General features: G+C 39.8%; 1 protein-coding gene across 2 annotated transcripts in view; it reads right to left on the bottom strand.

The window, feature by feature from the left end:
* Positions 1-16,376, bottom strand: part of Tax1bp1 (Tax1 binding protein 1) — a 64,739-nt gene that overhangs the window by 34,457 nt on the left and 13,906 nt on the right. For both annotated transcript variants that reach the window (XM_040737934.1, XM_040737935.1), the window contains exons 3-7: positions 15,669-15,771; positions 8,541-8,728; positions 3,857-4,015; positions 1,226-1,374; positions 1,053-1,143 (exon numbers count right to left, since the gene is read on the bottom strand). In XM_040737934.1, coding sequence (XP_040593868.1) covers positions 1,053-1,143; positions 1,226-1,374; positions 3,857-4,015; positions 8,541-8,728; positions 15,669-15,771 — 690 coding nt within the window. The remainder of the gene's footprint in view (positions 1-1,052; positions 1,144-1,225; positions 1,375-3,856; positions 4,016-8,540; positions 8,729-15,668; positions 15,772-16,376) is intronic.

Below are 16,376 nucleotides of genomic sequence, written 5' to 3'. Positions count from 1 at the left end.
TTTCTCATAAGAGTTGTTGTGGTCATGGTGTTTCTTCTCAGCATTAAAACCCTAACTAAGACACTTGCCATTGTATCCAGCTTTATATGGACTCTAGGGATCTGAACTCAGGTTCTCACACTTAAGCACAAGTACCTGAGTCATTTAGAAATATTCCCAGTCATTAATTTTACAGGAAATGTTTCTTAGATATTTAAGAAAATCGGTCTCATCAACCCAAGGCCCTAGTTAAGCTAATTTAGTTCATATTGCAGGAACGCTTTAAAAGGATAGAAAATTTTCAAAGGTAAGACTGGCAAGCAATAGGGATATTTTATAAAACTATAACCTCTGGCAATTTTTTCAAGAGCCAATCTGAAATATGATCAGGGGGCCAGCAACGAGGATTCAGGCACTTGTGGCCAAGCCTGATAGCTGTGCTCAATCCCAGGACCCCAGGTGGCAGCAAAGAGAGAACTGTCCTCTGATTTCCACACACGCCATGACTTCTGCAGGCCCACACTAACGTATGCACAATTGTGTACACACACAAATACATATTACATAAATGTAAAAGTGTTTAAATATGATCATCTCTTTATAAAAGTATATTCGTAAAAGGCTTTATATAAATTCTGAGAAACAACTATCCTATTACTATTAAACTTCTTTAATTATAGTGTACCAACTACATATCTAAAACACCAGCAAATTTTCTAAACACAAGCTTTTAGGAACAATATGCATTACGGTTATGATTTCCTCTTGTTTCCTCCCCATTTTGGACCACTCATCTTGAAGTCAACTGCCATGGTTATGAGACACGCAAGAGGCCTTCTAGAGGTAGCTGAAGAGCCTCTTAGAAAAGCTATAGGTCCTCCCTATAAACGCATGATCAACCATCAAAGTATATCCCCCAAGGCCCCATGAAAGCCTTTAGCAGACTACAGCCCCTGTCATTTTCCTGACTATAATGACACAAGTGACCAGGAGCTCAGCTGAATTGCTCTCAAATGCCCAACCCAAAAAACTCATTGGGAATAAGAAAAGAACATAATAGAAATGGAACTTACCTTATAAAGCTCCTTCTCATCCCTTTCTGTCTTCAGCTGACACTCAAGTTGTTCTCTCTCATTCTGTGCCTTCCTGAGTTTATCCTTCAAACTGTGTGAAGATAAGAAAACATCAATATACACCATACAACTCTGTTAAGAGTGAAGTCATTTCTTTAAAGCTCTGGACATACCTGTCTAGCTCGGTTTCTTTTTCAATTGCTTTGTGTGTCACTGACACAATGTCTTCTTCAAGCTGTTGAGCTTTAGATGTAGCCTCACTGTATCTCTTCACACACTCTTCCTTTTCCATCCTCAAATGTTGTGACACTTCAAGAAGGCCCTTAGAAACAACAATAGAGTGTCATTCAGTAAAGCAAGATCGAGTCTACTTCAGAAACCTTAGAAACAACAATAGAGTGTTGAACTGCAAGTAAAGCAAGATCGCATCTACTTCAGAAACCCTTCCTTAAAAAAAGGAGCTCAGTGTGGTGGTGCACACCTTTAATCCTAGAACTTGGGAGGCAGAGGCAGGTGGATCTCTGAGTTCCAGGCCAGCCTGATCTACAGAGTGAGTTCCAATACAGTCAAAACTATGAAGAAAGACCATGTCTCAAATAAGCTTTTTTTTTTTTTTTGGTCCAGCCCGGCTTCAAATAAGCTTTTAAAAGGGGTTTCATGGCTGGGCGGTGGTGGCGCACGCCTTTAATCCCAGCACTCGGGAGGCAGAGGCAGGCGGATCTCTGTGAGTTCGAGGCCGGGCTGGACCGACAGCCTCCAAAACAATACAGAGAAACCCTGTCTCGTAAAACCAAAAAAAAAAGGGGGGGGTTCATTATATCTCTTGCGTACTGGGACTGCAATTGCTTTGAATTCTTACAATTTCAGTCCTACACTGATTTCCCCAAATTGTATTATCCAACACAATGAAGTTCTAACAAACTTTCATAACTCAGTCTTTTTGTTTTTATTTTGTGAATACATAAGATGCCCATGTGAAACTATGCACACAAGTATGTGCAGGATGTGCAAGCCTCTACGTATGGAAGGCCAAAAAGGGCACCACGTTTTCTCCTATCGTTCTCCACCGAGTCTCTGTGAAGCAGTCTCCCCCTTGAGCTTTCTTGATAAGGCTGGAAGCCAGAAAGCCCCAGTGATCCCTTTTTCTCTGCCTAGCTTGAAACTGGAGTTACAAGCTTTTGCAATGTGGGTTCTAGAATCTAAACCCTGGTCCTCATGATTGAAGAACAAATTCATTTAACCACTAAGCCATTTCTCTAGCTCCCAAGTTTTTGTTTGTTTTGTTTTAAGACAATGTCATGTAACTGACACTGACCTTGAACAACTGATACTCCTACCTCAGCTTAAAGTACCTTCATCACATAAATTAGGACAATTAAGCTTGCCTGCTAGGTTTCACGCCTAGCTAACTGTCAAGAGTCAAGTATAACAAAGCACACAAAGGTAATGCTATGGAAAACTGCACACCAGAAACATTGCTAAGTCCATATTTTCATTTTCCACAAGTTGTGTATGACAGCACATACTGGCAATACTCAAGGGGCTGAGGTAAGATAGGCAAGCCTGAGGTCAGCGTGGTTTACATAAGAGACCAGATGGAAGGGGAAAAGGAGGAGGATGCGAAGGGAATAAGAATCACTGACTAATGACTAAGCAGTCCCTAGTTGGCCACAAGAACAATAAAAGGAACTCACAACTGAGAAGCTTCAATCCTGTCCACAGACATGAGGTTATATCCAACTGGATATAATAACTGGACAGAGACTATAATGCATATAATCATAAACTTTAGGGTTTTTTCATACAACTAAAAATTACCTTTATGAGAGTTATCCCATAACCAATGACCAGATGGCTACCTTTTTCTATAATTTTGAACTCAAATCCAGTTTTCTATGTAGTCATTTCTCTTTGCTCAAGAAATAATGCCCATTTAACTAGGTAGAGTTTTGTTTTGTTTTGAGGATAACTGACTATCTTTCTCACATTAGAAACTTCACTCGTGTTACTGAGTTCTGCCTTGTTTCTGCTGCTGGTTGGGTGTTAGGAGTTAAGGCTCTTACTATGTGGCCTATGATGTGGTAAGCTTGATCTTGAACTCAGTCTTCCTGACTCAGTAAGTGTGTACCCCATGCCTAACTAAATTACAGCATTTGAAGAGTAATTCTTCATTCTACCTTCCATTTATTTAGTGTTTGTTATTCTTATATGAATTTTTCATACCCCACACCATCCTCAAATCTAGCAAATATAGAATTAGATGTAAAATATCAAGAAACAGTTTTAAGGAGCCTGACATGATTGTTCATGCCTGCAATCTTAGTACTGTGAGGGCAGAGGATGATGTTCAAGAGTTCAAGGACATAGTAAGAAAAACAAAAAAGTCATCAGAGATCTACATCAACAAGCTTGGTACCAAAAACTTTTTTAAAATGTAAAAGAGGTTGTGGCAGAAATTAATAGGAACTGACATTCCTGGGGTTGGAGAATAACTCAGTGGTTAAGAGCACTGTTTCTCTTGCAGAAGATCCATCTATTCCTAGTACCCAGAGAACCAGACCCCAATTCTGACCACCAAGGACAGGCATGCATATGGTGCACAGTGACATACATGCAGACAAAGCACTCATACACATAAAACATAAAATTAACACATTTTATTTATGTTATGTGTGTATGTATATGTACATGGACGGACGGACGGACGGACACACACACACACACACACACACACACACACGCTTTCCTCGAGACCTGCTCTTCAATCTCCCCAACTGCTTCCCTTTTGGAATGGTGAAACAAACCTTCTGCTCAGCCTGCAACTGTTCACATCGTGCTTTTTCGTGGTTCAGTTCTCTCTCCATTCTTCCAACTTGTTCTCGAAGTTGTACTGTTTCTTTTTCAAGAACAGCAATCAACTTTACCAATTCTTCTTTTTCTTTCATGGTCTTCTCAATTTTCAGCTGTTTTGGGGAAAAACAATTCAAATAAATTATTTTATAGTCAAATATTACAATTTCAGTTTTCTACTTTTACTAAAAAGTAGAAATTTTTACATTCTACCTACCGCGTATCATTCAGCCTGGTAACTTGTGCTATCCCATAGGGCCAGGCCACACCTCAATCTCCCAGATTCTTCCTCCCTACACCTTTCATCTTTAAATTTGCTTCTCAGTCAATAGAACTCATCCACAGGACATGAACTTCATAGCCAGATCACCTCTAAGTTATCTGTATGACACCACACTAGATCCTTCCCTAGGCCCTTAAGCTACAGAACCCATCTTTATGGAAGAAGTCACATGTACTTTGCAAAATAGTTCTGCCCGGTGTCAGACTAGAATTTTGAATCAACATGGGCTACTGAGTCACACTGAACTGTATTTCCTTCTTGCCTCATATGGATCAATCCTCAGCTGGCTGCAGTATCTGCAGAGACAGCCCCCACCCCGCAACTGTTTTAAGTAAATATGCAAATTTAAATATAAATACTACAGCTATAATAATATACCAACTCCAGCTGGTTCTTATGGGAATGCTGCTAACTACTCAGTTCAGTAGAAAAACACCAAACAACACCTAAAGTAAAGGACCTAACAGATCATAAATAAAATGGCTAGTATTTCTTATACAAGGAAGTCTTAAAAACAAAAATAAATTAAAAAAAGAATCAAAGTTGGGTGGTGGTGGCGCATGCCTTTAGACCCAGCACTTGGGAGGCAGAGGCAGGCGAATCTCTGAGTTCGAGACCAGCCTGATCTACAAGAGTGAGTTCCAGGACAGCCTCCAAAACAATACAGAGAAACCCTGTCTTGAAAAACAAAACAAAACAAACAAACAAACAAAAAAAGTCTTTACTTCTAACCGTAATAAAAGAGAGATTCAAGGAAGAATTTATAAAGGAAGTGTTTAGTTGATAAATGTTTTTCCCCCAACATACCCCAAATTAAGATTTCCAGGGCCAAAGAATCACAGATATAGAGACTAAAATCTGAAATAACTTACTAAAGATGAACTGCTAAAAGTCTTTTAGAATAGTCTTTCTATTTGCATCAACACAGCACACTGAAATGTGCAGACTAAATGTTCTCCGAGTGGAAAAGGTGATGAGGAAGGATGCCAAGGAGAACTGGAGAAAGATGGTGGTGGATGGGTTTGACAAAGATATAGCACATGAATGTATAAAACTCTCAAAAGCAAAAGAAAGCAGTTTGCTTAATAACTCAGTTTTTATACCTATTGAAAATTAACTGTAATAAATGACATCCAGTGAGACAATGAAAAATTAAGACCAAGCAACTACATAAATCCTAAGGGCCAATACCATTATTAATTTGAATTAAATGTGCTCAGAACTTTCAAGCAGTACAAAAGAAAAACTATCAGAATCAAACTTATTCAGTGATTACTTTATAACATTTCATGAAGGATTTGTTAAAACAGTAGGAAAATTTTAAAGAATTTAATTTGATTAAAATGAACATAAAAGTTCAACAAATAGTATTTGCCTAGCATGTGTCAAGGTCCTGTATTTAACCCCCTAACACTTTTTTTTTCTTTTAAGTACACTCAAACTGTCTACAATTATACCACCCTGAATAGGCCAGACCTCTTCTGGTTTCAGAAACTAAGCAGGATTGAGTCTAGTTAGTGCTTAGATGGGAAACAAAACACTAAATATAAATCTACTTTCTGCTCCCAAATTTCTATTTTGAAATTAATTCACTAATCAATACACTACCATGTGTTTCCCATCGTATTCTTTTATCTCAAAACAGGCTGTCCTAAAACTCTGCCTCTTGTTTTTGCATCCCAAATGTTGGGAATACAGATGTAATGCAATGTGCTACCACATATGACCTGTATTATATTCATTAGTTTATATAACTTTGTTTTGTTTATATAACTTTGTTTTATTTTGCTAAACCATCCAAAAAATAAAATATGGACACTCCACCTGTAAGTAGCTTAGAGCAAGCCCCTCTAGTAAGTATAGTCTCCTTTTCAACCACTCACTCCTGTGATCGTAGCTAAGTAAAATAATTTTATCATCAAATAGCTATTCCTTGGTCAAACACCCCTTATGGTCACTAAAATCTCTCTCCCTCTCCCTTTCTTTCAATCTCTCTCCTGTCTCTCTCTCTCTCCTCTCTCTCTCCCTCACTCTCTCTCTCTATCACATCCATTCCAGGTTCACAAGTTCTAAGACTACTTCTCATTAATCACTTTTAATGTACAGTGTTCATAATAATGTACAGTGTTCATAAAATCATTAAAGACATCAATGAATGTAGAATTCTGAAAGGACTTGTCAAAAAACAAAACCATTTCCCAAGAGACAGCAATTAAAATTTTATTAAGAGCACAGCATGTGTGGAGCAGAGAAAAAGTGCAAGTAGCCTGGGCTGTGTCCCAATTAGAGAAAACTCCAGAGATGTGGGGAACAAAATGTCCATCCCGTGCAGGGCTTCAGATAAGGGTGGTCTGACAAGTACTCAAAACCACATATTAAAGCTCAATGCATTCCTAGAAGCAGGGTTTACTTCAGTAATCTCTGACAAGCTTTCAAACATCAGGCTAAAACCCTGATCAGAGGCAGTTGTCACCCTATAAATGTCTCGTTTCTTATTTAGGTAAGAGAGGAGTTTCTGGGACAAGGAAGGAAAGACATGGAAGAGTTCTCAGTAAAAGATGACTGGCTCCTTCTAACTCTGTCTTGGAACAGCGTGACATTACAAGACAGTATATGACAGTGTAACCTCTCGCCTTCCCTTTTCTAGTCTCAGTTCTTTTTTGTTGTTGTTTTGTTTTGTTTTTTTGCTTTTGTTTTTCAAGAGTTTCTCTGTGGCTTTGGAGGCTGTCCTGGAACTAGCTCTGTAGACCAGGCTGGTCTCGAACTCACAGAGATCCTCCTGCCTCTGCCTCTGCCTCCCAAGTGCTGGGATTAAAGGCAAGTGCCACCACCACCTGGTTTAGTCTCAGTTCTTAAAGGTAAACAAAGAAAAAGAAAAAGCATAAAGTATCTGTTTTTAAAGATCCACCTATCTAGCCCAGTCACAAAGACAAACATGGTATGTATTCACTCATATATGGATTTTAGACATGAATCAGGGGAGTGCCAGCCTACAATGCCACTGACAGAAAGTCTGGGAAACAGAACCTTCATCCAGTGACTGATGGAGGCAGAGGCAGACACCCACAGCTAAACACTGAACTGAACTCCTGGAACCCAGTGACAGAGAAGGAGGACTGATGAGCCACGGGGTCAAGACTGGGCTGGTTTAATCCACAGAAACAGCTGACCTGAACAAGGGGACGCTCTTGGACCCCAAACTGATGGCTGGGAGGCCAGCATGGAACTGACCCAGACCCCCTGAATGTGGGTGTCAGTGAGGAGGCCTAGGCAATCTATGGGACCTTGGATAGTAGATCAGTATTTATTGCTAACATACAAATGGATTTTGTGTGCCCATCTCACAATGAGGGAGGCTCTCTCAGCCTGGACTCTTGGGGGAGGGCCTAGGCCCTGCCCTGAACTAAATGACAGACTCTGGAGGTGCCCCATGGAGGACCTCACCCTTCCTGGGGAATGGAGTGGGGATTGGGTGAGGGGCTAGGAAGTCTGGGGGGGCCAGGGGAGGATGGGAGGAGAGGGAACTGGGATTGACATGTGAAACAAGCTTATTTCTAATTTAAATTTTTAAAAAGTTGAAATAGAATAGAAAAAAAAATCCACCTATCTATAAGGAATTACCAGCAATATATGAAATATAGAGGTAGTTAACAAAAAATAGTGAACCAATCTAAAATGCTATTTTTATAATAAAAGGACTAAATACAATTACAATATTTTAAAAAAAGCAGCTTTCAGATATAAAGTAGAAAATGTGATCTTAAAACAAGATTTTTTTTTCTCACTTCATAATTACTAAAAACTAAAACGTATGGCATCATTAGACCAGTGAACCCACAGTTTTAAAATATGAGTCCTGCTTCACTGCATTCTCCGAGCAATCAAATGGATTAAGCCACCTGAAGAAATAAACCCAGGGTAGGGGAACAGGATTCAAGCCTTGGTCTAAGTGCTCTCCAAGGCTGTCCTACGGCACTAGGTACTTACTGTGCACGACCCTAAATCAGGTATCTTCTTAGAACTTATCTGACAATACTTACCACAATGGAACCACAAAAGAAACTAACCAAGACTAGCTCCACCAGCTGGTCTAGCCCAGTTGGCAAACTCCAAGTTCAATGAGAACCCCCATCACTAAAAAAAAGATTGAGAGAGAGACCGAGGAAGAGTCAACATTGACTTCTTGTCTCTACACACATATTCACTTATAATTTTAATTTTTTTTAAGTTTTTCGAGACAGGGTTTTTCTGTATTGTTTAGGTAATTTTAATTTTAAAATTATTTGTCTCTTGGCACAACCTGAAAATTCTCACGCCAGTCAAAGCGAGCTCTATACCTCACTGTAGGTGCTCACCTCAAGAAGGCCAGCTTTTGTGGTCACCACCAACATATCAGAGTTTCCTTCATCTTCCATAGTGAGCAGCTCTTCAACTGGAGAAGCAGCTCGAAACTGGAAAGGTGTACTTGCTCCACGAATTTCACCCTTATGGGTGACGTAACAGAACTGATAAAATTCTCCATCATCATTTGGAAGGTAATATCCTAAGAGATGGGTAACAAAACATATTAAACTTGCTATTGTAAATGTTTATTTACTTAACAATGTTTTCCATCTCATCCTCCATATTATTATTCTTAACATATCTAGAATGAGTCTTTCCAATTCACAAATTTATCAGAGCTACTCTTCTTTCTCAAACATTCCCAAAATTTTATCTTCTAGATATAAGCATACACACCCATTCCCCCTTTAATTTTTTTTTACTGATGTGTATTGGAGTTTTGTCTGTGTGTACGTCTGTGTGCCACCTGCATTCGTGGTATTGCAGAGGTCAGAAGCAGGTAGCAGATCCACAAGGACTGTAACTGATGTGTATTGGAGTTTTGTCTGTGTGTACGTCTGTGTGCCACCTGCATTCGTGGTATTGCAGAGGTCAGAAGCAGATATCAGATCCACAAGGACTGTAGTTACACAGATGGTTGTGAGTGGTCACAAGGGTACTGTAGACTGGGTCCTCTGCAGAGCAGCCCGTGTTCTTAACCACTAAGTCTTCGCTCCCCCCCCCGACCCGCGCCCTTGTCTTTCTATGGCAAAATCATTTCAAAGAAAGGCAAGTCTGTACTTCAAAATGAAAAAGAGGCTGAATGGAGGGAAAGTAAGGGAAAATCCAACAAAAATCGAAGAATAGGAAGTGGGACTCGAGAATACATGATTTTTAAGAAATGTTCCCTTGCCAAAAAAAGAAAAAAGAAAAATGTAGCCGGGCAGGTGGCGCACGCCTTTAATCCTAGCACTAGGGAAGCAGAGGCAGGCTGATCTCTGTGAGTTCGAGACCAGCCTGGTCTACAAGAGCTAGTTCCAGGATAGCATCCAAAGCCACAGAGAAACCCTGTCTCGAACCCCCCCCCCAAAAATAAATGGAGGATGGATGGATGGATGGATGGATGGATGGATGGATGGATGGATGGATGGATCGATGGATGGATGGATGGACAGATAGATAGATAAAGTGTTCCCTCCGATCTGACATTCACTGATGTAAAAATGAAATATTAACTACAGGAATATGCTACATATGTTAACTGTGTAAAGGCAAAAAAGACAACAAAGCCAACTGGTACAGCACAAGAAAAAAAAAGTAAGATTTACAACTTCAGAGCTCCATTTAAGATATGAATGAAGCCATCTAAGTTCTTTAAGCTCTTCAGATGTGTTTATAACATTACTACATGAAAAATACCATGTTTGATACTTAGTTTCTTCTTTTTCAATTTGTTACCCTCCCTTTTAAATTTGCTGAACTGTCCTAATCCAAAATTAATCTTCACCTCTTTAAATATCACATTTTTTGTTTTGTTTTGTTTTTCCAAACAGGGTTTCTCTGTATTGTTTTGCAGCCTGTCCCGGAACTCTCTCTGTAGACCAGGCTGGACTTGAACTCAGAGATCCACCTGTCTCTGCCTTGCAAGTGCTGGGGTTAAAAGCATGTACCACCAATGCCCAGCTCACAATTTTTGCTTTTTTGTTTTTCCACCTAAAAAAGCCTGTAATTCTATACTCTACATTACTACTCACGGAGTGCATGCCTTTGGAAGTAGGGAGGCTAGGAGGTATTGGAGACTGAACCAGGGCCTCACTCGAGCTAAGCAAGTACTTTACCACTGATCTACATCCTAAGGCCTTCAAAAAAAAGTTGATGTCAAGACATGGTTTCAAACTTAAAATCCTTCTGCACTGGTCTTCCACATGCCACCCCACCCAGCTTTGTATGTGCTTTCTATCTTAGATCTCCAAATTGCTGATGATAGGTATAGCTGTATACACTGAGGGCCAAATGCATATTTAAGTGAATATAGTAGACATATGAATGACTCCTAGAATCACAGTGACTTATACAAAGGAAAAATAATACCTGAGTACACATAGATGAGTATATTCACTTAGGAACTACCCCAAAGTTTAAAAACCTATAACCTACTAATCTATGTCCTAAAGGATAGCTACTTCATTCACCCAGTTTTAACCCAAGGGTGGTTTTTCTCCTTAGAAACAGACAGACAGAATACAAGGTAAACTAGAAAACTTTTTGTCATACTTAGTAAGCAAAAAGTAGCCCTTAACATACTTAAATTCTAAAATTGCATCTCTGCATTATTTTGAGTGGATGTGTGCACACTGTGCACAAGCATTCCGTGGAGAGGACGTGGTGGTCACGGACAACTTCTAGGAGTCCCTTTTCTCCTTTCACAATGTGGGCTCCGGGGAGCAAACAGCCATCGGGTGTCTTTGCGGGCTCAATTATCTTGCTGGCCATCAAAAACAAAACTTGAAAGGATATGTAAGGGGCATATCAGGGAAAAAAAATGGCAGCCCACTTGAAGGCACTCCTGAGGGCCAAAGCCAGAACAATTTCAACAACAAAAGCTTTACTACTTTAAAGAGTACAATCTTTAAAAATAATATCGGGCTTTATTTCTTAAAAGAAAATGAGTTCATGGAAAAGGGTAACTGTAACATAACAATTTCAACTAAGGCACAAACTGTGTGCACCACAATAATAATTATTATAAACAAAATTTACTGAAGGTACTGAAAGTAGTGGCTGAAGCATAAAGAGAAGCAGGTATTTTCATAGTTTTAAAGTAGCCCACTCCACAACATTGTTTAAAAGCAGACAAAACTAGTAACTTTAAGGAAGGCATCACCAGTGATCAGATGAACACCAGCAGTGCAAGGCATATGAAGCACTCCCAGCACAACACACTGAGGAAGGTACAGTATGTCTTCTCTGGGTTTTGGTTTGGTTTGCTTTGGTTTTTGGTTTTTCCAGACAGGATTTCTCTGTGGCTTTGGAGGCTGTCCTGGAACTAGCTCTTGTAGACCAGGCTGGTCTCGAACTCACAGAAATCAGCCTGCCTCTGCCTCCTGAGTGCTGGAATTAAAAGCATGTACCACCACCGCCCAGCGGTATATTACTTCTATGACACTCTTGCCCCCAAAATGTGTAACCTCAATCTTATCATGAGAAAACAGCAAACTAATCCCAAATAAGACAAGCTCAAGAGCATTCCTCAAGGATGACAAGACATCAAGGAGATTAAGACTTGACAAATATACAATATATGGGGTTAGATTTGGCTCTAACAGCAAGAACAGAGCATCAGTGGAAACACTGCTGATAACTGAACAAAATGTGTGCATTAATTAAAAGTACTGCAATTCGGCATCTGGTTAAAAGCACTTGCTGCTCTTGCAGAGAACACAGGCTGTTCCCAGCCCTCACTTTGCAGCTCACAACCATCTCTAACTCCAGTTACAGGAGATCTAATATCCAATACCTTCTTCTGGCCTCTGTAGATACCAATCACTCACTTGGATATACAGACCTACATGCAAGCAAAACATCCATACACAGAAAATGAAATCAACCTTTAAAACTAAAGGGCCAGAACCATGACTCAGCTGGTAAAGGCACTATCCACGAAACCTGACAACCAAACCTGGCAGCCTGAGTTCAATCCCAATGCCATATATTAGGACTAAATCAATTCCTGTAAGTTGTTCTCTGACTCCCCGTGTTTTTATAGACAGACAGATACATACATACATACACACACACACACACACACACACACACACACACACACACACACACACTTTAATGGTTTTATTTTATTTTATTTTATTTTATTTTATTGGTTTCTGGAGACAGGGTTTCTCTGTGGCTTTGGAGGCTGTCCTGGAACTCGCTTGGTAGTCCAGGCTGGTCTCGAACTCACAGAGATCCGCCTGCCTCTGCCTCCCGAGTGCTGGGATTAAAGGCGTGCGCCACCAACGCCCGGCTGATTTTAAATTTTTTTAAAAGAAAAACACTACAATAGATGACATTCTTGTATATTTTTAAAAACTAAAATGAATATTTTTAAAGCATTTCAAATAAATGTATTCTTAATCAGTGCTATAATTTATGACTGTTTAGAAAAAAAGCATGAACAAGTAAAAAAAGTCAATCTGTAACGTGGCATCAGTGTTCAGTAAAATACATATAAAATTCAAACTAAAACCACGACTGAATTTGTAAAACTTTATTGTTTCTGTGCTTTGCAGCCAGGAAAATGTCAGCCAGGAAAAACTGGATGTTTCTGCATTTTTGCTAAGTCACTACTAATTAATTAGTCACTAGAACAAATCCAGTAAGTTAATTTTTAAAAGAAAAACATTCACAATAAAGACAGAGGGCCAGGTAGTGATGACACACACCAAGCAGGAAGATATCTTTGAGTTTGAGTCCAGCATGGTCTACAAAGTGAGTTCTAGGACAGCCAGGCCCTCACAGAGAAACTCTATCTTGAAAAAACAAAATCAGATGAACAGAAATAAATCCGTACCTTTTAAGAAAAAAAATTGAAATGTAACAAAACGTGCTCTAGCACATGTTTAAATTTGATCACCTAAAAAATGAGCTGGAGAGATAGCTGAAGGGTTAAAAGAACTTGAATGCAGCCGGGCGGTGGTGGCGCATGCCTTTAATCCCAGCACTTGGGAGGCAGAGGCAGGCGGATCTCTGTGAGTTTGAGACCAGCCTGGTCTACAAGAGCTAGTTCCAGGACAGCCTCCAAAGCCACAGAGAAACCTTGTCTCTTAAACCAAAAAAAAAAAAAAAAAAAGCAGAACTTGAATGCTCTTCCAGAAGTCCATGTTCAATTCCCAGCAGCCACATGGTGACTCACAACCATCTATAATGGGATTTAATTTCCTCTCTGATGAGCATGAAGACAGAGCACCCATACACATAAGATACATAAATTCAAAAGTAGTATTTCATAAACTGAAATATTAATACAAAAATTTTAAAGTCCATATATTAAAAGATAAAGTATAGACATGAACATGTTTTTGGCTGATGGCAGGTGTGGAACATTGAACCCAGGGCTTTGTGCATGCCAAGTAAACCACCATTAGGCCACATTCCCAGCCTCTAAATAACATTTTTGATCACCCTAGCCTTGTCTTTAATACTGCAAATGTTACACTTTGTGGGTATTAAACAAAGCCTATGTATGTGTGTTTTCAGTTGGTTCTCTTATTCCACTTCGCTTTTTTTGGGGTAGGTCTCAAGTTTCCAGACAATTCTCCCATATCCATTTCCCACTAAACTGTGGAAGTTGTAGGATTACAGGATTCTAGGATTACCTGGGTTCCAGCTTAGCTGGGCATGGTGTACACCCCTATAAATGCCAGCGGCACTCAGAGGACTGAGCAGGAGGATCACAAGCTCATGGGTAGCCTTGGCTACAGCAAGAACCTGACACTCATATTTGCTCCTATTCTCTCTCCCTCTCTGCATATGTGTGTATACATGTACACAGACAAATATATATGCATGTGTATGTGACTATGGCAGTTTGAATGAATACGGCCCCTGGACGCTCACATATCTGCATGTTTGGTCTTAGTTGGAACCATCTGGGAAAGATTAGCAGATGTGCCCTTATTGGAGGAGCTATGTCACTAGAAGCATGCTTTCGAGTTTCAAAAGTCCTGCCATTCCCAGTTGGCTCTGTGCCTTGTGGTTATCTCTACAATGTAAGCTCTCGTCTACTGCTGCAGTGACATGTCTGCTCGTGCTGCCACACTATACACCATGATGATCACGGTATATCTCTTGCTGAAACTCTAAGCCCCCAAAATAAACTCTTCCATGAGTTGCCTTGGTCACAATCTTAATACAGCAATAGAAAAGCCAAGGTCCTTTTATTCTATCTTTTGAGACACACAGTACATGTTCAGTATCTTTAGGCCACCTAAAGTGTAATCACAGCACAATAAAACTTTTTACTCTTACCTAGAGATAAACATTGGCCTAAGGACCAAGGATGAGAATCTCTCAGTAACTGTTTCTTGGTGCATAAAAAAAAGTTACATTGCTTTCTCCTAAGGTACTGCTAGTAAACACAATAGTGGACTTGCTAAAGCCATGGATACACATTCTATGAACAGTTAATCCCAAAGGCACCAGAAAGAGGAAGACAACACCCCTGAAACAAGGGCACACTAGGTTTATGTCCCTCACAGATACAAGCGACAAATCAAAAGCTGGAATAAACGAAAGGTCTTTTGAAAGTATAAATGAATCAGTATTGTGGCAATTTAAACTCCATTATTGGTCAATGTTTGTTCCTAGACATGCAATCAATCCTCGGCTTTTATGTGATAATACGTACTTCTGTCCTCTTACTTGTCTCCTTCCTTTCCCTTGTTAATATTTACAAGTAAATCTGTACTGTGGTGGTTTAAAGGAAATGGCCTTGTTGGAGGAAATGTGTTAATACGGGGTGGGCGTTGAGGTCTCCTTTTCTCAAGCATCCCTCAGTGTGATAGTTCAGTGACTGACTTTCTGTTGCCTCCAAAATGTAGGACATCAACTATTTCTCCAGCACCATGCCTGCCCACATGCCAACATGCTCCCCACCATGTTGGACTGACTGAACCTCTGAACTGTAAGCCTTCCACTACTATTTCTCTTTGTAAAAGTTGCCTTGGTCATGCTGTCTCTTCACAGCAACAGAAACCCAAACTAAGACATGTATCAAAACCTTTTCATAAGATACTTCAAGTCTGCTTCATTTAAAAAAGAAAAGCATTCTGAGTAGCTATGAAAACATCCTGCCGTGCGGTGGTGACGCACGCCTTTAATCCCAGCACTTGGGAGGCAGAGGCAGGCGGATCTCTGTGAGTTCGAGGCCAGCCTAGTCTACAGAGCGAATTCCAGGACAGCCTCCAAAGCCACAGAGCAACCCTGTCTCGAAAAACAAAAACAAAACAAAAAAAAAAAAAGAAAAGAAAACATCCTGTGCCCTACATTTGATAATTACATTCATCTGATTTTCACTCAACAAAGACACTCACTTGGACACGCCTAAAACATAATTACAACACAGGCAGCTAGCTTGATCAAGTCCTTCAGTTTTTAGTTCTTACCTTGAAATGCTAGTACACAATTGACTGTTGATCCTTCCACATACTGTTCAGGCATAGGAGACCATAAAAATGTGTAATAATCACGAGCAGTACTCCATCCAACCTAAAGGAGAAAAATTCAAGAAGGGATTTGAGTAAATATCTTAATATTAGCTAGATATAGCATTTTTATTATGCCCTAAAGTTAAAATATGCATTTAATGTTTACAAATCTTGAGTTCAGGGTCCAATTATTATTTACTAAACTGTGACCTAAAGTTGCAGCAATTTACATAAACCAAATAAAGTCTCTAGTATATATTCAAATACAAAGTGCTACCTAATTTCTCTAAGACAATTATATACACACATGATCAAAGTCTCCTGGGTGTTTTTTGTTTTGTTTTGTTTTGTTGTTTTTTTCGAAACAGGGTTTCTCTGTGGCTTTGGAGGCTGTTCTGGAACTAGCTCTTATAGACCAGGCTGGTCTCGAACTCAAGAGATCCACCTGCCTCTGCCTCCTGAGTGCTGGGATTAAAGGCGCGTGCCACCGCTGCCCGGCAAGTCTCCTGTTTTATTTAAAATATTTACCTCACTATACACTGTACATTTCTGTATGAGTGCTGTGTGTGCACAGGTACATATATATGCATGGAGATGCCAGAGATCAATGCTGAGTGTCTTCCTCAATTGCTCTCCACACTGTTTTATGAGACAAGGTCTCTCACT

Source organism: Mesocricetus auratus, unplaced genomic scaffold (assembly GCF_017639785.1).
Source record: "Mesocricetus auratus isolate SY011 unplaced genomic scaffold, BCM_Maur_2.0 Super-Scaffold_100676, whole genome shotgun sequence".
NCBI lineage: Eukaryota > Metazoa > Chordata > Mammalia > Rodentia > Cricetidae > Mesocricetus > Mesocricetus auratus.
This window is presented reverse-complemented; position numbering and strand designations above follow the sequence as displayed.